At 38.2% G+C, this 23,546-nt stretch overlaps 1 protein-coding gene across 1 annotated transcript in view; it reads right to left on the reverse strand.

Annotated features, from left to right (window-relative positions):
• PAWR (pro-apoptotic WT1 regulator) overlaps window positions 1-23,210 on the reverse strand; it is a 114,965-nt gene extending 91,755 nt beyond the window's left edge. The window contains exons 1-2 of the mRNA XM_036912320.2: window positions 22,999-23,210; window positions 22,011-22,647 (exon numbers count right to left, since the gene is read on the reverse strand). Of these exons, the coding sequence (XP_036768215.2) occupies window positions 22,011-22,511 (501 nt within the window). The 5' untranslated portion in view covers window positions 22,512-22,647; window positions 22,999-23,210. The remainder of the gene's footprint in view (window positions 1-22,010; window positions 22,648-22,998) is intronic.
• Between the last annotated feature and the right edge of the window lie 336 nt (window positions 23,211-23,546).

Below are 23,546 nucleotides of genomic sequence, written 5' to 3' on the forward strand. Positions count from 1 at the left end.
AATACTATATCCAGCACAATTATCATTTAAATTTGAAGGAGGGATTAAACAATTTCCAGATAAGCAAAAGTTGAGGGAATTTCCCTTCCCCAAACCACCTCTACAAGATATTTTAAAGGGACTACTCTAGATGGAAGTGCTCCTAAGGCTAAATAGATGTCACCAGAGAAAATAAAATCACAGCAAAGAAAGTAGACCAACAAAATACTAACTAAACGCAAAAAATAAAATCAACTATCCACAAAAGCAGTCAAAGGGAAACACAAAAGAGTACAGAATAAAACACCTAACAATAAAGAATGGAGGATGAAGAATAAGAAGGGAAAGAAATAAAGAATCATCAGATTGTGTTTATTAATAGCTTAATAAGAGAGTTAAGTTAGACGGTTACATAGTAAAGAGGCTACCCTTGAACCTTTGGTAACCACAAATCCAAAGCCTACAATGGCAATAAGTACAAATCTATTGATAATCACCCTAATTGTAAATGGACTGAATGCACCACTCAAAAGACACAGAGTAATAGAATGGATAAAAAAGCAAGAACCATTTATATGCTGCTTACAAGAGACCCACCTCAGAACCAAAGGCATACACAGACTAAAAGTGAAAGGATGGAAAAAGATATTTCATGCGAACAATGGGGAGAAAAAAAGCAGGTGTTGCAGCACTTGTATCAACAAAATAGACTTCAAAACAAAGAAAGTAACAAGAGATAAAGAAGGACATTACATAATGTAAAGGGCTCAGTCCAACAAGAGGATATAACCATTATAAATATCTATGCACCCAACACAGGAACACTGACATATGTGAAACAAAATACTAACAGAATTAAAGGAGGAAATAGAATGCAATGCATTCATTTTAGGAGACTTCAACACACAACTCCCTCCAAAGGACAGATCCACTAGACAGAAAACAAGTAAGGACACAGAGGCACTGAACAACACACTAGAACAGATGGACCTAACAGACATCTACAGAACTCTACACCCAAAAGCAGCAGGATACACATTCTTCTCAAGAGAACGTTGAACATTTTCCAGAATAGACCACATACTAGGACACAAAAAGAGCCTCAGTAAATTCAACAAGATTGAAATTCTACCAACCAACTTCTCAGATCACAAAGGCATAAAACTAGAAATAAATTGTACAAAGAAAACAAAAAGGCTCACAAGCACATGAAGGCTTAACAACATACTCCTAAATAATCAATGGATCAATGACCAAATTAAATCAGAGATCAAGCAATATATGGAGACAAATGGCAACAACAGCACAATGCCTCTGTGGGACGCAGCGAAGGCAGTTCTAAGAGAAAAGTATATAGCAATGCAGGCCTATTTAAAGAAGGAAGAACAACCCCAAATGAACAGTCTAAAGTCAAAATTATTGAAACTGGAAAAAGAACAACAAATGAGGCCCAAACTCAGAAGAAGGAGAGTCATAATAAGGATCAGAGAAGAAATAAATAAAACTGAGAAGAATAAAACAATAGAAAAAAAAATCAATGAAATCAAGGGCTGGTTCTTTGAGAAAATAAACAAAATAGATAAACCCCTAGCCAGACTTATTAAGAAAAAAAGACAATCTACACACATAAACAGAATCAGAAATGAAAGGGAAAAATCACGATGGACACCACAGAAATACAAAGAATTACTAGAGAATACTATGAAAATCTATATGCTAACAAGCTGGATAACCAAGAAGGAATAGACAACTTTCTAGAAGAATACAACCTTCCAAGACTGACCCAGAAAGAAACAGAAAATCTAAACAGACAATTAACAGCAACAAAATTGAAGCAGTAATAAAAAAACTACCCAAGAACAAAACCCCCAGGCCAGATGGATTCACCGCTGAATTTTATCAGACACACAGAGAAGACATAATACCCAGTCTCCTTAAAGTTCTCCAAAAAATAGAAGAGGAGGGAATACTTATAAACTCATTCTATGAAGCCAGTATCATTCTAATACCAAAGCCAGGCAAAGATACCACAAAAAAAGAAAACTGCAGAACACTATCCCTGATGAACATAGATGTAAAAACACTCAACAAAATATTAGCAAACCGAATTCAAAAATACATCAAGAGGATCATACACCGTGACCAAGTGGGATTCATCCCAGGGATGCAAGGATGGTACAACATTAAAAAATCCATCAACATTATCCACCATATCAACAAAAAATGGACAAAAACCACATGATCATCTCCATAGATGCTGAAATAGCATTCGACAAATTCAACATCCGTTTATGATAAAAACTCTCAACAAAATGGGTATAGAGGGCAAATACCTCAACATAATAAAGCCATATATGACAAACCCACAGACAACATCATATTTAACAGCGAGAAGCTGAAAGCATTTCAGCTAAGATCAGGAACAAGAAAGGGATGTCCACTCTCCTCACTTTTACTCAACATAGTACTAGAGGTCCTAGCCACGGCAATCAGACAAAGAAATACAAGGCATCCAGAAAGGTAAAGAAGTCAAACTGGCACTATTTGCAGATGACATGATATTGCACATAAAAACCCCTAAAGACTCCACTCCAAAACTACTAGAACTAATATCTGAATTCAGCAAATTTTCAGGATACAAAATTAATACACAGAAATCTGTTGGTTTCCTATACACTAAGGATGAGCTAGCAGAAAGAGAAATCAGGAAAACAACTCCATTCACAACTGCATCAAAAAGAATAAAATACCTAGGAATAAACCAAACAAGAACGTGAAAGACCTATACCCTGAAAACTACAAGACATTCTTAAGAGAAATTAAAGAGGACACTAACAAATGGAAACTCATCCCATGCTCTTGGGTAGGAAGAATTAATATTGTCAAAATAGCCATCCTGCCTAAAGCAATCTACATATTCAATGCAATGTCTATCAAAATACCAACAGCATTCTTCAACGAATTGGAACAAATAGTTCTAAAATTCATATGGAAGCACAAAAGACACCGAATAGCCAAAGCAATCCTGAGAAGAAAGAATAAAGCTGGGGGGATCTTGCTTCCCAACTTGAAGCTCTACTACAAAGCCACAGTAACGAAGACAATTTGTTACTGGCACAAGAACAGACCCACAGAGCAGTGGAACAGAGTAGAGAGTCTACATATTAACCCAAACATACATGGTCAATTAATACACGATAGAGGAGCCATGTACATACAATGGGGAAATGACAGCCTCTTCAACAGCTGGTGTTGGCAAAACTGGACAGCTACATGTAAGAGAATGAAACTGGATCATTGTCTAACCCTATACACAAAAGTAAATTCAAAATGGATCAAAGACATGAATGTAAGTCATGAAACCATAAAACTCTTAGAAAAAAACATAGGTAAAAATCTCTTGGACATGAACATGAGCAACTTCATCATGAACCTATCTCCCTGGGCAAGGGAAACAAAAGCAAAAATGAACAAGTGGGACTATATCAAGCTGAAAAGCTTCTGTACAGTCAAGGACACAATCAATAGAGCAAAAAGACATCCTACAGTATGGGAGATAATATTCATAAATGACATATCTGATAAAGGTTTAACATCCAAAATATATAAAGAGTTCATGCACCTCAACCAACAAAAAGCAAATAATCCAATTAAAAAATGGGAAAAGGAGCTGAACAGACACTTCTCCAAAGAAGAGATTCAGATGGCCAACAGGCACATGAAAAGATGCTCCACATCTCTAATTATCAGGGAAATGCAAATTAAAACCACAATGAGATATCACCTCACACCAGTAAGGATAGTCAACAGAGAAAAGACTAGGAACAACAAATGCTGGCGAGGATGCAGAGAAAGGGGAACCTTCCTACACTGCTGGTTGGAATGTAAACTAATTCAACTACTGTGGAAATCAGTACGGAGGTTCCTCAAAAAAACTAAAAATAGAAATACCATTTGACCCAGGAATTCCACTCATAGGAATTTATCCTAAGAATGCAGGAGCCCAGTTTGAAAAAGACATATGCACCCCTATGTTTATCTCAACACTATTTACAATAGCCAAGAAATGGAAGCAACCTAAGTGTCCATCAGTAGATGAATGGATAGAGGTGGTACATATACACAGTGGAATACTATTCAGCCATAAGAAACAAATCTTACCATTTACAACAACATGGATGGAGCTAGAGGGTATTGTGCTCAGTGAAATAAGTCAGGTAGAGAAAGACAAATATCAACTTATTTCCCTCATTTGTGGAGTATAAGAACAAAGGAAAAACTGAAGGAACAAAACAGCAGCAGACTCACAGAACCCAAGAATGGACTAACAGTTACCAAAGGGAAAGGGACTGGGAGGGATGGATTAGAAGGGACGGATAAGGGAAAAAAAGGGGCATTACAATTAGCTGACATAATGCATGTGGGCAGGGGCACAGAGAGGGCTGTACAACACAGAGAAGACAAATAGTGATTCTATAGCATCTTCTATGCTGATGTAGCCACTGTAATGGGGTATGTGGTGGGGACTTGTTGATGATGATGGGCAGAGTCTAGTAACCATAATGTTGCTCATGTAATCGTAGATTAATGATACCAAGATAAAAAAAAACTACATTCTCAAAGATTACCATGAAATCAGGTAATCTGACCTTAAGAAATGAAACTATCGTTCTAGTTAATGTTATTAAGAAAAGGAAATCAAATATATATGGATTGGGAAGGAAGAAATAAAACTGTTGGTTTACAGATGACATGATCAAATATATAGAAAACCAGAATCAACAACAACCAAAAAAATCCTGGAACTAATAAAAGCAGTTAGAGCAAGGTTGCAGAACACATGATTAATATTTTTAAATCTATCATTTTCCTATATATCAGCAATGAACAAGTCGAGTTTGAAATTTTAAACACAGTACGTTAATATTAGCACCCCAAAAATGAAATACTTAGGTATAAATCAAACAAAATATGTACATCCGTATAAAGAAAACTATAAAACTCTTATGAAAGATATTGAAGAACAACTAAATGAAAAGATATTCCCCATTCATCATGAGGAAGACTCAACATTGTCAAGATGTCAGTTCTTCCCAACGTGCTCTATGAATTCAGTGAAAGTCCAATCACAATCCCGCAAGTTGTTTATGTGGAGTTATTTATTTGTCCTTCAAGTTCTAAAATTTATGTGGAGAGGGGAAAGACCCAAAATAGCCCAACACAATATTGAGGGAGAAAAACGAAGCTGGAGGGCTGGCAACACCTAACTTTGAGACTTAAGACAGGGAAGCTACAATAATCAAGGCAGTGTGGTACTGGTAAAAGAATAGAGACAGAAGCAATGGAACAGAGAGAACCCAGAAACAGTAAACACAGTTTACATAGGCAAAGGCAAAGCAATGGAACAAAGGCAAAACAATAGAACAAAGTCTTTTCAACAAATGGTGCTACAACAACTAGGCAGTCACATGCAAAAAAGAAAAAAAGAATCTAGACACAGACCTTCACAAAAATTAATTCAAAATGGATCACAGACCTAAATGTAAAATGTAGAACTCTAAAGCCCCTAGAACTTCTAGGAGTAAACCTAGATGACCCTGGGATTGGCAATGACTTTTAGATACAACACCAAAGACACAATTTGTAATTACAAATGTCTGCTTTGCAAAAAACACTTGTCGAGAATGAGAAACAAGCCACAGATTGAGAGAAAATATTTTTAAAAGACACATCTAATAAAGGACTCTTATCCAAAATACACAAAGAACTCTTAAAATTCAACAATCAAAAAACAACTTGATTAAAAAAATCAACCGAAGACCTTAACAGACACTTCACCAAAGAAGAGTGGTGAAAATCAGAAACACAGGCAACCCCAAACATTGTTGAGGATGTGGAACGGGAACTCTCATTCGCTGCTGGTGGGAATACAAAATGGAACAGCCACTTTGGAAGCTGGTTTGATGGCTTCTTACAAAACTAAACATATACTTACTATATGATCCATCAATTTTGCTCCTTTGTATTTACGTGAAGATGTTGAAAACTATGTCCACACAAAAACCTGCACATGCATGTTTACAGCAGCTGTTAATTACCTAAATGTGGAAGCAACCAAGATGTTCTTTTGTAGGTAAACAGTGGTACATTCAAACAATGGAGTACTGTTCAGCATTTAAAAAGATATGTGCTATCAAGCCATTAAAAGACATGGAGGAACCTTAAATGCTTATTACTAAGTTAAAGAACCCAATATGAAAAGAGTACATACTACATACTGTATGACTTATGAAAAAAGCAAAACTTTTAGTGAAAAGTGAAAAAAATCAGTGAAAAGAGTGGTTGTCAGGGGTTGAGGGAAAGATGAGAAATAGAGCACTGAGGATTTTTAGGGCAGTGAAACTACTCTGTACAATACTGCAATATAGATACATGTCATTGTACGTTTGTCCAAAACAAAAGGATGTACACCACCAAGCATGAACCTTAATATAAACTATGGACTTTAGGTGACAATGATGTGTCAGTGTAGGTTCATCAACTGTAACAATGTATCACTGTGGTCAAGAACTTGATAATAAAGGTGGCTACGGTATGGGGGCAGGAGATACACAGGAAATCTATCTGCCACTCAATTTTGCTATCAATCTAAAAGTAGTCTAAAAAATAAAGTCTATTAAAAAAAAACTATCAAATCTGTTCCAGGAACCAAAATAAAATTAAACGGGTTATACATGTTACCATTAGAACGCCCATTTCATGTGCTACTATTACAATTATTTTTCCTTGAACAAAAGATTCCAATTAGAGTGAAAATTCTCCATAGAAAAATCAGTGGGTTTCAAAAATGCTAAAAATATCCTTTATTCAGATTTATGCAGAAAAATTTCAATTTGATATAAAAAAATATTTCGGATATGCAAATGTTGCAAAGGAGTAATTTACAAAATATCAAGATAACAGCAATTACTATAACTGACACTTTTATAACCACATACATTTTTTGGCAGATATTTTCTAGTATTTGTTATGTTCAACTATTTACTGGAATGAATAACAATATCAAAAACCATAATTCACAATAAAAATAAGTTGAACTCCAAATTTTAAGTCTTTTATGATTTTTTTATTTTAGAGCAGGAATCTAGGCAAAAATAAAATTTAAATGAAATCTATTCTCCATCAAGACATATTTGCCTCATTCTTAATAAGCATTCTTAACAAACATTCTTAATTCCGCATAGCAAGCAATGAACTGCTAAGGGATTCTAAGGTAAGTGGACTCTCCAGGAAGACTAAGCTTAAAAAGAGAAAACATTACATTCAGACACCCATCTGAGAACCAGCTATAGTCTCTACAGTTGTTTTGTGCTCACTCTTTTAAACCTGATTTCAACAAAATAAAGCCATGTTGAGGAATGTAAGTGAAGTCCTTTTCTCTAATCAATTTACCGTTTAAAATATTCCACCAATCTCAAGATTGAATCCCTTCTGTGGGACAATCAGTTGGATAGATTTCATTAACACAGGAAAGCTTTTAATCAATATGCTAGAAACACAGGCCTTATGTTCTGTGTACTGAAAGCGGAAGTGGCATCTCTGAATTCAAATATATCACTATTAATAAAGCCAGGCAGAAAGAAAGCACTTACGCTCTGAATGTTTACCCTTTTGATGTTTCACTGAGTCAATAAAAAATGAACATCCCTTTCTAAGGATCTTTGGAAAGTTAAAGATAGATTTTGGTTTGTTTCTCTGTGAAAAAACCTGATCAGGTATTTAATGGAAAACCACACACACACACACACACACACAAAAAAAAAAAACCCTACAAATATGAACTAAAAAGTAATGTGATTTACATTTTAACAACATATTCTAACTGACATATCAAATAAGCAACAGTACCTTCTCAAAGCTTTTATACACCCAATGAATTTGTACCCATTTTATGAAAATATTATTAACCAAAAAATTGTTGAGATTTTATAGTATGTACTTTGTTTTGAATAAATAAGCTTCTTCACCTTATCAAATGTAATTCTATCAAAAGTTCGAGAAGAAATTGACAAGCCAACAGTAGTAAACATGAATATGTCTTCTAAAAAACAACAGATCAAATAGAGCAGATGTAAGTAAGGTTAGAGGATTTAAATAACACAATTTGGGAAACTGGCTTAATAGAAAATATTCAGAATTCTTTACCCAGAAAATACAGAACACCCTGGAACAACAGAAACTTCCCATGCATAAGGTCACAAAGAAAAATCTCAACAAGGAAGATCCCACAAAGAACATTCTGACAACAAAAATCTCCTTAATTCTACCATCCAGAGGTAACACTGTTGACCAGTGTATAGATGTCTTTTCAAACCTTTTACTATGCCTCTTCCTTACTCTTCTCTTGCATGTATGTAGCTTTTACCTCAGGAAAAGAAAGACTCTCAAAACAAAAATATTTCATTAAAAACCTGAAAGCAAGCTAAATATAAGGATATCAGCTTTGCTCATGCTAGTGCTAAAAGGTAGTGCTGACCCAACTGTGAATGTGGAAGCACGGGGGGGTGGGAAATGAACATCAAGAGGCAGAGACAAAGTTGGCAATTAATTCCCCAAATCAGAAATTCAGTATGGCGTATCCTCTCTGTGCCTCATTCTCCTTACCAGTAAAATAGGAATAGTACTGCCCTCCCTAGAGGTTTTCTAAAAATTTAATGAGTTAATACCCATAAAGAGCATAAAATGGTTCCAGGCCCAGTAAGCACACAAATGTTATCTACCCTGAAAGACAAATACCCCTCTTCCACCTATAGTCAAATAAATAAAATATTCTAAAAGCCAGCTTGTAGTACTAAGTGACTTCTGGTTTAATTATTGTCTTTGAGATTATCATGTGACTCAGATAATAGTAAGCTTCCCTAGGCACTCCAACTGAAGACACTGTCAATTAAACTAAGCCATAAAACTGAGAACATGCTAATGAACTATATTCTATTACTGTGTTCTAATGGTTTCACATGCTCCCCAACCGGTGTGTGACAGCAACTTCCTGACTCAGCTCCTGCCAGTTCTCTCCTTCCTCTGACCTACTGTGCACACCCTTCTCCTACAATAGCTGATCTTGTTAAAATCCTGATCTCACAAATATGAACATAGCCTGTCCAAGTCCTCTTAACAGGCTGACACAGAAACCTAAATTTTCATTAATTAAAGTATCATTGATATACAATCTTATGATGTTTTTACATAAACTGTGGTTTCAATATTTCACCCATATTATCAAGTCCTCTCCCCCTCTATTGCAGTCACTATCAGTGTAGTAAGATGCTATAGAGTCATTACTTGTCATCTCTGTGCTGTACTGCCTTCCCCGTGGTCTATCTATATTGTGAGTGTGAATTATAGTGCCCCTTCATCCCCTTTTCCCTCCCTCCCCACCGACCCTCCCTTTGGCAACTGCCAGTCCCTTCTTGTCTGTGAATCTGCTGCTATTTTGTTCCTTCTGTTTTTTCAGCCAAGTTTTTAAGGTCCTTTCCAATTCTGCTCCCCAATTTCACCTACTATTATTTCCTAATATAACCCCTCTATTCCAATCAGGTTGCTAACTCTAACTTCTCTACCACTGCCCACTCTGTTCTCTCAGGCCGAAATACAACTCTCTTCTTCATCCATCCACGTCTTATCAGTCCTTCAAGATCAACTCAAATTTCACACTCCCTCCATGCAACTTCTTGGATCATTCAATCCTCTAGGGATCTCTCACTTTTCCATACTAACAGTATGGCATAACATTTAACACTTTATAATAATGGGTTTTTTTGTTTCAATTTTGTTTATATTAGATTACAGATTGCTCAAGAACAAAACAATGAGTTAGAGTTCATCCAAATCCTGGCAGTGCTGGTAACAGAATAGATTTAGCAACTCAAATGCCCCAGTTCAGTGTCTAAGATGTAATATGCACTAAGAAGGTAGCAAATGTATTGTAATCTTATTAGAAATCCAAATTATGGAATATTCTATAGCCATTAAGAATAACAACACAGATAAATATTTACTGACATATAAAGATGGTCATTAGATATTAATAACAAAAAGGTTATTGGAATTTGTAGAATGATTAAATTTTCAGATACATATTTTATGTGCATGCATGAAAAAAGAATTGCATACCAAAACTATAAAGTAACAGTTATCATTGGATAGTGGGAATTATGTTTACGAAACAAAAAATATGCAGCAGTTAACATCTCTGCTTTCAAAAAAAGTTTAGAAGGATTCATAAGGTCAAGTTTAAAATTGTAAAAATGTACATGGAATAAAATCCCAATGCATAAGATGGAAGAACATATGTCAAATTGATAACAGCAAACTACAGTTGATCATTACACAGTTGTTTTCACTGTTTTAAATTTCCACAATAAGAAGGTTTTACATCATCAAAGAAATTTACATCATCAAAGAAAAATAAACACTATTCCTAAAATGTGGTTTGCAAGGGTACATGACTTCCTCTAAGGTAACAGAGGGCATAAGGAAGGAGGGAAGGAAAGTGCAGGAGATGAATGAATAGTATGTGGGAAAAGATTCAAAGGCAATGCCCATTCTTTAGCACCTGTATTCCAAGATGAACTGGAAGAATCTGGGAACAGAATAAGCACCTGCTTTAATATCAAGGTACAGGGCAAAGTCTAAATCCAGAGACAATATTAACCTATAAACCTCTCCATGGCTACACTCAGAGCAGATGTGGCAATTTAGTATCACCAGAGCCCCCATCTTCACTGCCTCCTGCCCCTCCAAACGTCATTTCCACATCTATCTTCAGCACAGAATTATTTTTATAATAAAAAGAATCACTTGGTACAACTCTGTTTAAAGCCTATTCTCCTGTTTCTTTTTAGCTATGTGGAAATATGATTTATTCTATTAAATGCATATTATTTTTACAGGATTGGGTATTGTTTACTATTCTTTCGATACCTGTCTCTGAAAAATATCCTAATTGTAACTTCAAATTAGACAGGCAAAACTTTTTCCATTCCAGAAGCTGTCAGAGTTACTGTATAAACAGGTATGAACGGGAGAAAATGCCCAGCCAACAATATTAACAAAAAAGAGCAGAATAAAGGCCTAATTCCTTGACATGACATTCAGATCCATCAAAACTGGGCCATAGCATTCCTCTTTAGCTGTTCTCCATCCACTCCCCACCATAAATTTTCCACACACCACCATTTCCTCTGTTAGAATATATCCCTCCCTCCCTTCAACAATGATGACCAATGCTGGGCACTGGCACCCAAACAAATCTGGAGTCAAATCCAAATTCTGCCCATTTGACTTTTGGGCAATTCACAACTTCCTTGAGGCTCTACTTCCTCATCTTGTAAAATGAAGAATATAAAAAATGTACCTGAGATAATGTGAAGATTAGAAATAATATATGAAAAGCCCCAGCACAGTGCTGGGTATACAGCAGGCATGCAATATAATACCATTATTTCCTAGTTCTGTGCCTTCACCATGCTATTCACTCTCCCTGGAATTCACTGTGTCCCCCTCTCCCTGTGGGAAATCTTTCTTATCAGTCAAGACCCAGAGATTAGGACCACTTCATTTTGTGTAAAGTCCTCCTTGACTCCCTTAGGTAATTGAGGGCTCCCTTTTCTGAGCCAATTCAGTACTTTGTTCTTTTCTCCATCATAATTCTTATTATGTAAAATTCTAATTATTTGTTATCTATTTCTGTATCCCCAAATTTCTATGTTGAGATTCTACCCCTCAATGTGATAGTATTAGAAGGGGGGGGCCTTCGGGCGGAGCCTGGGTCGTGCGGATAGAGGGATAGAGCCCTCGCGAAGGGATGAGTGCCCTGAGAGAAGAGGCCCCAGAGAGCTCTCTCACCGCTTCCATCACGTGAGGACACAGAGTGAACCAGGAAGCAAGCCTTCACCAGAGTCTAATTCTGCTGCTCCCTTGATCTTGGACATCCCAGCCTTCTGACCTACAGAAATAAACTTCTGCTGCTCATAAACCACCCAGTCTATGGTATTCTGTTACAGCAGCCTGAAGTAAGACACTATGTGTTTCCCTGAGAGAAGACTGGAAGTTCCATATCCGTAATTCACCTTGAATCATCTAGCACTGAACCTGGGGCACAGAGAAGACACTCAAATGTTTCTGAGTAAACTAACTGAGAGAGAATCTAACAAAAATTCTGTAGCAACCAATGGAGAGGAATGACAAGGGAAAATGCTACAGAGAAGTCAAACAGGATGAAAACAGAAAATAAGCAGTCACATTTGGCGATTATGTTACAAGCAACCTTGGAGAAAATTATTATCAATTAAGTAGTAGGAATTGAGCAATGAAATGGGACTTAGCCGGTGGAAACAATGCCTTTAGGTTGAGCAATTAAGGACAGAAAAATTAAGCTGAAGTTGAAGCAGAATTAAAGGAACATTCTTCATAGTAAGAAGAACCAAGAGGGAAAAGCCAAATATTTTAAGAAGGAATAAAATATGCGAGATTCTGGAACATAATAGGAATCATGGTAGAGTTAGCCCTGGCAGGGAAGAATGTTACACTCAGCTAGAAGAAACGTTAAGGTTAAAATCCAACAAGTTTTGAGATAAAAGTAGTATTGGAAAACCAAGTTAATACTTCTTTATAGTGGACTAGATGACCTCTGAAGACTTTTCCAGCTCAAAACTTCCAGCTATGTAATTTTCTAATACCAATGAAATACCTCCCAAATCCATCCATTTCTTTATCTATCACCACTGCACTCCTAAATGGGCTTGCTCATCTCTAGTCACTGTCTGCTCCATAGCCCTTCCTCCAGTTCATTACTTCCTTAATCTTCCCAAGCCACTGTTTTAGTATTTTAGATAGATGGATGTGCATATAAACATACAGACAGATGTACATTAATGGGCATATACATATACACTGTATTTGTTTAGAAAATGGATTTGTTCCAAAGCAACTGATACATTAGGGAGCAAGTTGAGCATAACACAAATTTGACACCTGCTTATGTGCAACTGCAAGAAGCACTAGGTCCTCAAACATCTGCCAGGTAAGGTAGCTCAGTGCACTGCCATGTTATGAGCCACACCCATTCACATCTGTTGTTACATTTTCGATCCAATTTCAGATAACCCAACAACCACATTTATAAGCAAACTTCACATCTTTTTCAAGGTAAAGTGTCATATTTATTGTAGTACTTACATATTTCTTAACCATTTAGCATATAAAATTGTGCTAGTCCTTATTAAGTTTCTATCTTTTCACGTGTTACAAACAAAGCTTTTGAGTGTTAGGCCTCAAAACTCCATTTTTTTTATATGTGGTTCTTGCTGTGTGATTTTTATATACCATGATGAGTTTTAGGAACTTGTATGTATGTTGAGTTATAGCTTACACACACTTAAAATTACTGCAGCTCTGATCACCAATTTCCCACTGAAATCAAAGGCTACAGAGGTGATTAAAAAAAAAAAAACATACACACAAACAACTCTGGGCTTCCTTCACAAATTATCAGAAGGTTTAGTACCTGTAAGACATTCTAAATGACCCAAATTTTTCTTAAACAATGTTATAGGAAACACAGTACATGTAAAGAAATAAACAGCTGTTTATCTTAAGGCAATCAGAAAGATACATAAGAAGGCACAGAAGCAGTAGGTTCCTTTCTCAATCAAGTAATGCTTAAGTATTTTAGTATCAAATAACACAAACATATCCATCCCTAAGACAGAAAGTATAATGGTGGTTGCCAGGGGAAGGGTAGAATGGGAAGTTATTGTTTAACAGGTATAGAGTTTCAGTTTTACAAGATGAAAGGAGTTATAGGAATGGACTGGTGATGGTTGCACAACAGTGTGAATGTATTCAATACCACTGTATGTAAAGTTCAAAATAGTTAAGACTTTATGTTATGTGTATTTTACCACAATAAAAAACATCCGTCCCTGTTTTTGAAGAATAATACCATAAAACTATTCATGATGAGTGAGCTAATACACAAATCTGTACAGTGTAGTTCCATTCTGCAGATAAATACATAGAAAAAGGATTAGAGACAAACAGTAACATGTATTAACAGGTGACAGAGAAGTTTATCTTTTCTTGTGTTTCCACAAGGAAGCTATAATGAACACATTACCTTTTGTGTTAACACATTACTTCTATCAGCAGAAAAGAATGAATTTATAATTATATAAATTTGGTTTGGATCAACTTTTGCTTGCACTATAGGATATCAAAAAGTCTTGTCAAGAAGTTGAAACTTAAAGTAACTTCTTTTACTGTTTCAGCCAATATAATTTTACTTCTTATTCATATTACTCAAGTACTATACATGAATGTTAGTTTCATTCTTCATAACCGAAATTTCATTCTTTTAAGTACTACTAAATATTCTGCAGGAGATTCCAAAATTAATAGAAAAATCATTTCATATTTTATGTAACCTCCAAATTTCTCAAAGAAATAAGACTAAATAGCTGACTTACATGCCACAGATTATTAAACAATATCTTTCAAAGTTAATTTTATTATAAAATGTTTTTATCCTCTATTTCAAACTGTATGTTATTTTTATTTATTTTATTCAGAAAGGTCCCCTAGAGTTTATATAGAGCATACAAAACACATTTTTAGCTGTAAGAGAACTGTAACCTACAACATAAATTGTTTTTTTTCCAGCAAAAACCCTAACAAAATACTCATAGAATACAACAGCCCTTCTTCTTTAAATTCACCTATATAAAACAACTGAGTCTACAAGGGAGGAACAACCTAAGACAGGCACAGTCGCAGGGGGGCCATCAGGTGAGAAATTGGGGATCAACAGAGGTGAGGCTTAGAACCTCACCCCCCGTTTTGAGAGAAATCTTCTGCATCCATAGATGTTTTATTGCCCTTGTCTAGCTTGGATTAATACTTAGTCTATAGGCACAGACCTGATCATCCACATTTGCCCTCTTACAGCACTAAATTATGTTTTCTACCTTTATCTTGCATCTACCTACCACTTCAGCATTTTATTAAAAATAATAATAATAATAATAATAAGGGAGAAATGTGGGATTCACATATAAATCAAGTATAAAAATCAAACAAATAATCATATCTGACTTGATTGTTTATAGTTCATGATGCATGATCAAAACTGAAAGTTTCTGTGATATGACTGCCCTTGCACTGTTCACCATGTAAGAACTTATTCACCATGTAAGAACTTGTTCGTTATGCTTCAGAAGATTGGAGACTGTTGACAATTAGGCTTGGGGTTGATTAATGATTGTGCATTGAGTCCCCTATACAGAATTTTATTGTTGTTAACAACCATTTGATCAATAAATATGAGCGATGCCCTCTCAAAAAAAAAAAAAATGATCCATTAAACATTGAACAATGATTTCCAAAAAAAAAAACAACTGAGTCTATTATTGAAAACTATATTGTAACCCGTAAAAATCTGGCAAAGGAAATATCTAGAGACTATCACAGAGTAAATGTTCATGAGGCAAGTCCCATGCTAAGTTCTGAACTCACTGGTAGCTGTTTCTACCTTCAAAGTACATAATTTTGCTGCTTTTAGAAATTAAATATTCTTACACTTTCATTCAGACATGGTCCCTAGCATATTTTTAAGTAATCTAAGTAGAACGTAACTGATGGCTGAGGCTCAATTCTGTAACAGTAGGTAAATGGCTATAAACACAAATGCCTAAGATTTAAACTGAACGTTGCCTCAGCAATAACCAAATATTTTAAGAATCAACTGGCTAGCCAAGGACACTGACAGATCTCATAAAATAGTAAAGTAGTAAACAAAAGGGAAAGTCTCACACTTGAGAATATTTTAGTAGGATGGACAAAACCTATTTTAAGAGCTGAACTTCTAAATTATTAAATACATTTATAAACATAATTATACACTTTTCCTTAAAGATATGTAAAAATGAAAAAAGAGTGAAAATAAAGTTCAAATTACACATTAAATGTTAGAGGATTTTTTCCCTACATTCTAAGCTTCTAACAAATTACGGATAAGAAGCAAGACAAATACAACACTTTGCTCTAAATATATGATGTTACATAAACGTATTTGAATTTCTATGTAGCTCAACTTGTCTCTGTTAAAATATCTCTAAAGTTTTTAATTAGAAAGAAAAACTGAGAATGTTTAACATCTCAATGATATTTCCATTAGACACTAGCAACCGGTTATCAATGTAACCTAAAGAATAATTTATCACTTGGTTATTTTTAGAACAATTTCACAAACATTATTGGATTTGATTTACGTAACAATCCTGTTAATGAGTATCAATTTCATTTGACAGATAAGGAACCAATTCTTCCCAAACGTTAATGTGCACAAGAATCACTCACGAATATGTTAAAAATGAAGTCTCAGGTATCCCCTCCTCGCTGCCCCCAGAATGAAGTAGATCCAGCAATTTGCATTTTAAATAAACAACAGGTGATACTGGTACAGGTGCCCACCCCCCTCCCTGCCATAACTTTTAGCACACTGTTAAGTAACATGACCAAGGCTGTAAGTGGTCAAAACTCATTTTTACTCTGAAACAAAGTTCCCAAATGTGTAGATGGTAGAACTGAGCAGTCCTCCATGAAAGATAAATACCTCTTATATTAAACTCCAGTACAAACAAATGGTAGTAGGTATCCAAGTTTTAAGAAACTAAAAAAACTAAGGAGAGTCTACCATTAATTTCATTTTCTCTGTGAAATGCAGGAAAAGCTGAAATTAAATTATTTTAATTTAATAACTTCTCATGGTTTGAATACTGCTGCAGTGGGGAGCTAAAATAGGGACCACAGATTCCAGGAACATGATAAAAACATAAAAGCACTTAGAGCACAACTTTATTTATATACTAAAATCATTGAACAGTACACTCGATTTAAAAGAGTCAATTTTATTGTATGTCAATTATATCTTACTTTTTAAAAAGGAAAAAAAGCACTTAGAAAATTTCAAACTTTAATATTTGCCAATTTGAAATTTCTAAGATATAATATAAGAAATACTATTAAATAGCTAATTATTTTCTGGCCTACATCACAGGCTCTAAAAACCAATGTAGAAATAATAAAGAATACAAATAAGGCCACTAGCTTCATAATGATTAAGAATTTTAATGCAACTGTTTATTTGCTCTCAAATTTTTTTTAATGAAGTCCCACTTCATCTGCCTTTTATAATAGGGCTATTTTCAAACTCTAATATACATATTAGCATCTTGTATTTTACTACTAAAATAAACTTTGCTTTCTTAAACTAGGTATATAGTATATATATTAAAATACAATAAGATGGTTATTAAGCACTAGGCTTTGAAGGCAGACTATTTCTACTCTGCTGCTTACCACATGTATGACCTCGGGCAAGTAACTTGTCCTCTTTGCTGTATTTTCCCATAGGATTGTGGTGAGAATTAAAGGCATCAGTACATGTAAAGTGCTTAGAACAGTGGCTGGTACTTACCAGGCACACCATAAATGTCATCTCCTTTAATTACATAATTATTATTTTTATGGAAAAAGGCATGTCAACTTAGACAACTCATTACAAATCTTGGTAATAGTAAATTTCAATTTACTATCAGTGAGCACAAACATCTAGAAAAGTTGGATTTAATGTATTAACCAGCCTGAGTGTTATGCTTTATCTACTCTATTCACAAGTCCAATTTTCTCCAACTCTGAGTCACTATTAGTTCCTCTCCTGACTAATCACATAGAAAGGTAGACAGTTTGGAATATAATGGGCATACCAAAAGGCATTTCTTAATCTACCTGGATTTATAAGGTTTACTAAATGGGACTTGCCCTATATAATGTTCAATAAATATGCTGAATAATTATGACTTAAATTGTTTTCTCTTACAAATCTTTCTATATATCAAATGCTCTTCAAACCATGGAGTAGGTGTTATAACACCATCTTGACAGAAAAACAATGTACCACTTAAAATCAAAGATGCACATTTTCAGACTGCTAGCCAAAAACAGATTTGTGTTTTGATGATACCCTGTTGTTCAAAATTTTGCCAAGCAAACCCACAGGTTAGTGAGTCAGAACAATTGCTGACTCTACAAATTTCACCTTAACATCTATTCAGTTCCACACTTTCACTGTTTTCCCCATTCAGATGTTTAAGATAACCTCTAATAATTACAGAAAAAATCCAGAGAAATAAACCAAATAATGCAAATAACACAGGTTAATTCTTAAGAACTCCCTTTCCCCTAGATACACATATGCACAAAAAAAAAAACACATAAGATTGCTCTAAGCACTCATTAAGACAACACAAACTATGGCCAAACACTGTAAAAACAATAAGTTTCAATATATGTTAACTTTAATATTTAAATCAAAACTTCAGTTTCATTTGACCTCTACCTATTGAAAGATTCTATTTTCTATGGTAACCATCTCTATTAACCCGTTCATGCAAACCTATTCAATGGCAGTAACTTCACAAGCACTCTGAAAATGGGGGTATAACTGTCTAGGAAGCCTTCCTCAGCTACCCTCCTCCTCTTGAGTTAGGTACCCTGCTCAGGAAATTGGCTGGACTTAACAGTGTTCTGACCACAGTTCCCTGTATTATCTGATAGCCTCTTGTGGGCAAGGCTTGTGTCTATTCATTTCTGTACCCCAGACTGCAGCACAATAGTTCTTAACCCTGACCGAAATTACAAGCACATGGGAAGCTTATCAAAATATTAATGCCTGGGATTCATCCCAGAGCCAATAAATCACAATGGGGTCAGGAGAAAGAATGCAAGTAACCAGAATGAGGGAACATTTTAAGATCCTCATATGATATTAATGTGCTACCACAGTTAAACAGACAAGTTTGTATACAGGTACGTGTGAATGTATGTATAAATGTGTAGGTATAGAAATATTAAGTCTCAGCTCAAGCTCCTCACTGTAACTTCTCTCAACCCAATCATCTCTCCCCTTTAAAGACACACTATTTCTAATAAATAGTTACATGCTGCATTAAGATAGCCTTTAAACTGTTATATCATTACTTCAAGTTTTTTTCATGTGATTATGTCTTATCCTTCTTTCTAGATTTGTCTAGCTCGCTGAGAATATACACTTCTTTATTCTTATTTTCTCCACACTGCTTATGATAGTGCCTTGGACAGACATGTAATGAACAACTGACTAATAAATGTACACAGAAATTACTGGCAGGAAGTACACACTTCCAAATTATCCACTGTGGACTATTATCCAAAACAAAGCCAAAAATTAGACAAGAGCTTTGAAAAAGTTCTCTCAGTAAATGAGAACAGTTTGTCTCATTAATAAGCATCTGTATATCTGCACTTTTTACTACAGGCATCATGACACAGTAATCCCACCCCCACCCACCACTTCCAGTGTTAACCTGCTTCCTTAATTACTACAACTATATCTTCTAGTTGCTTTTGGTGTCTTTACCTGCTGTCAGATACCTTCAAGAAAATTTATAACACTCTGTAATTAGTAAAATGGTTAATGAAAGTCACAATGAATATATCACACTAACATTTAATAAATATTTCTTGAAGGAACTTAATGTTTTATCAACCAGTGTTTTAAAGTAGGTTCTTTGTATACAAGTTACATTCTAATCTACTAATTAAACTTGGTTGGGAAACCTGTCTGAAAATAAGTCTTACTCAACACTATATATAATACAAGTCTACTTTTGAACATTGACAGATTGGTGATTTTCTGCTTTTATAGTATTATCATACCTGAAAATTTTATAAATTACTACATGACTTTTTAAAGCAAGAGTGCTAAGTGGTATTACACAAAAAACTCAACAGGCATTCCCAATGTTGAAACTAAGAGAAATGAATGGCTTTCAGTTCTAAAAAAGCAACAACCTGAAAATATGAAAATGGTTCACCTTTTAAGTTTTGTGTCATAGATTTTTCTGCTATTAAAATAATCTGAATTTGTTTTTTAAAGACACTAAAAAGATAGAAGGCACTCAAGAAGTATGCCTGCTAATTAACATACTGTGCTAAAACATTACCATGTTGTGTTGGGTCCTACAGCATAAAACAGATAGAGCCACAGTTACCACAAAAAGAAAGCAGCCCTAAATTCCCTATTCAATAAAAAAGGTTCAAATTCCACAGACAAAAAATAGTACCCTGGGTTGTTTGTTTTTAAGGAAGATTAAATTTAGGAGTTGCCAACACCCAAACGAAAAACATTCCAGAGTATTAGACTCAATTGTAGTGGGAAGTCATCTACATTCCCAGCAGTATGTTTCTCTTACCCAGAGCAGCAGTATTAACAAATGATGTTCTTAGGATCTCACAAGATACACCACACTTATTCCCCCCAGTAACAATTACTCATTAAAAAGCAAAAACAAAAGATACTTGAGAAATAACAATTTTAGCACAAGTAGCTGTACAAAAAATGAACTTTAACATCAGCCAAGTATCTCCCAAAGTAAGACCCCTGTCAGATGAACAATGAGTAAAAGACTGAAAATGACAAATTCTTTTACTTGGACCATCAGCTACTTTTAAAAATAAAGCTGAGGAATGTAACTTTTCCAAAGACTTGTCTTCAGTTTCCCCTTAATCTTCATATTTTTAACTAAAGAAAAAAAAAAAAACCTCTAGAAATTTGATTACCACTCTCACGAATTCCTTTTAAAGCAATTTAATGAATAACAGATCTTTTTGTGCAAGTAGCAAACCACAGAGGACAATTTTGCTGGCTGATAAAAATATCTCTGAAACACGCATAAAAACACACTCCCCAAAGACAAACTGACTTCCCAGGTACGGGTATCTTAAAAATTAAAACTTCAAACTTAAAAATTCGGGTATGTTTTAAACACGCCCTAACTCACTGCAAATACTTTGACCTGAACCACATTTAAAGTTACTAAATTCTTATTTACTGGGTGTCAAAGTTGAGTAAATTAGAAAGCCAAGAGTTAAAAAAAAAAAAAAAAAAAAAAAAGGGAAAGCTAACAAACCAACGAGAAAAAGATGCAACTACTCTGGATGAAACAAGGTTGTTGAATCACTTCCCCAACCGGTGAGCTACTACTATTAAAGTAACTCAACCTTGTTCAGGGTTGTTCTGTTTTACTGAGAGGTGCAGTATACACTAAATAAAAACGTTTTACCAGTCACTCTAATGGGAAGATGCGGCTGCCTACAGATATGTTTTGAGACTGCTCAAAAATACCAAATGAAAACAAAAACAACCCTATCACAAGTGTTCTGCAAAATACACAGAGCCAAATGCTTAGTAAGACAGACCCTCTTAGCAAAAAGAATTGTGGGCTGCTACAGCATTCCTATTGTCCTGAAAAATCACTCAGAAAAAAAAGTGTGTGTGTGTGTGTGTGTCGGGGTGCACCATTACTCATCTTGGGTTCACTGAAAGATAAAGCTGTCTTGGATAGTGGGGAACTTGGGTTCACTGAAAGATAAAGCTGTCTTGGATAGTGGGGAAGGCCAAGTTTCTTTGCAGGTGCTAAACACTGTTAAAGAGAAGAGAAACAATCTGATCATTTAAGAGGGTCAAATAGTAAACTAGAGAACGTCGTCATCGCCATTAGTCAATCTTTCTAACTGATCAAGCAGAAACAAACACTTCTGGTGGGCAAGTTCCGGAGCCACAAGCTGTCTTCCCACTGTGAAGAAGGATCCTGGGTCTGAGACTAGCCAGGATGTCTTAAAAGCACGAGCCCTACTTTGGGTTTGGGGAATTTCCCAAGGAGCATTTGTTCCGAGGAAAACTCCACCACCCTCTGCCCGCCTAACTCGGGGCAAAACTCCACCACCCTCTGCCCGCCTAACTCAGTGCGGGGGGAAGAAGCGTGGGCTTCCGTGGGGGCCCTGGGCCCCGGAGCCGAGGGGCGCGGGCGCCTCGAGGAGGAAGACCAGCAGGCGGCGGTCCGCGAGGTCCGGCCGCGGCCCCGCCCGCTCACCTCGGCCGCAGGGATGTTGACCACGCCGGTGGAGCGCCGCTTCTCCCGCAGCTTCCGCTTCTCGATCTGCCCCTTGCCCTTCCTGGCGCTGGGCCCCGCACTCCTGCCCTTTTCCGCCGGGCCGTCCCGCTCCTCCTCGTCGCCCGTGACCGACGGCGGCCCCGCGGCGGCGGCGGCGGCACCGGGGGGCTCATCATCGGGCCCGCGGCGGCCGGGGGCGGGGCGGCTCAGCGCCGCGGGGCCGACCGCGCAGTTCGCGCCCCCCGAGCCGGGGGCGGCAGGTGCGGCGGAGCCGCCCGGGACGTTGTTGTTGAGCTCGCTGGCCGCGGCGGCGGCGGTGCCCACGGTGCCCGCAGAGGGCTTCCCGGCCGTGTCGCTACTGCCCCCGCCCGGGGCGGCCGGGCCCGGCGGGCTCTGCTTAGCGCGCATCTTCTCGCGCTTTGCCTTCCACTCCTCCAGGAAGTCTGTGGTGCTGCCGGCCCGGTAGCCGCCGGTCGCCATATTCCCCGGGGGCCGGCTGCGCTCTCACCTCAGGCTGCCCGCCCGGCTCCGGCCGCCGCCTCCCCGCACGGGACGAAGGATGCGAGGGCGCGACCCCCGGACGCTGGGCGACCGCGGCGACAGGCCGCTGGCCGGTCTGGGGGAAACACAGAAGGGGGCGGGGGAGGCACGCGTCAGGTCCCGCCAGCCCCGCAGCCCCTGCACGCGCTCACCAGACCCCGGGCAGCGGCGGCCGGTCGCCACCCTCCGAAGTTCGCCGCCGCACCTCCGCGCGGGCCGGCCGGACACCGCCCCTCGGGGGAGGAGAGAGGGGCTGCCCCACCCCGCCGGCCCGCCCGGGTCCGAGCCCCGCCACCTGCCGGCCCGCGGGGCGCCCACCTCCGCCCACTCCCGGGGCGCGGCGCGGAGGTCCCAGCCGGCTCCCGGCGGAGGCGGGATGCGCCCGGCCCCAGTGCCCGGCCGCCGCTGGCACCCAGCAGCCCCTTACCCAGGAGGAGCAGGGGGATGCGGCGCGGGGCTGGGAGAGGCGCCCAGGTGAGCTGGCGCGGCCGCGCGCAAGGGACGCGGCAAACTAGCCGCGTGGAGTTCGCGACTTTTCGCTCTGGAAAGCGAGGAGCAGAGAGAAGGAGGGAGGGAGCGCGGGGCGGGAGGGGAGCGGGGAGCCGGGCGGCGCCGAAGCGCCGGCGGAAAGGGCCGAGGCGGCGCGCGAGGGGCGAGGCCGGTGGGGGGGGTCGTGCCGCCGACGCCCCGCCCCCGGCGCTCAGGTGCGCGGCGCCGCGGCCGGGCCCCGCCCCCGCCCGCCCCGCGTATGCGGCCGGACCGCGCGTTCCAGGGCTGCGGCCCCCGCTCCAGGGGGCAGGGCCTCCGCGCGCCTCAGCCCGCGCCTCTTCTCCGCCTCTCCCGGCTCCCACCACTCTTCCTTTTAAGTACAAGACATACTCTTCGAGGGAAAAGTTTTGAATGCTGCTGGCTGAGGGGAAAGTGCAGTCAACTTGTGATGATTCAGGGCCTGACTTGCCAGGATGGGAAAACACT

Source organism: Manis pentadactyla, chromosome 10 (assembly GCF_030020395.1).
Source record: "Manis pentadactyla isolate mManPen7 chromosome 10, mManPen7.hap1, whole genome shotgun sequence".
NCBI lineage: Eukaryota > Metazoa > Chordata > Mammalia > Pholidota > Manidae > Manis > Manis pentadactyla.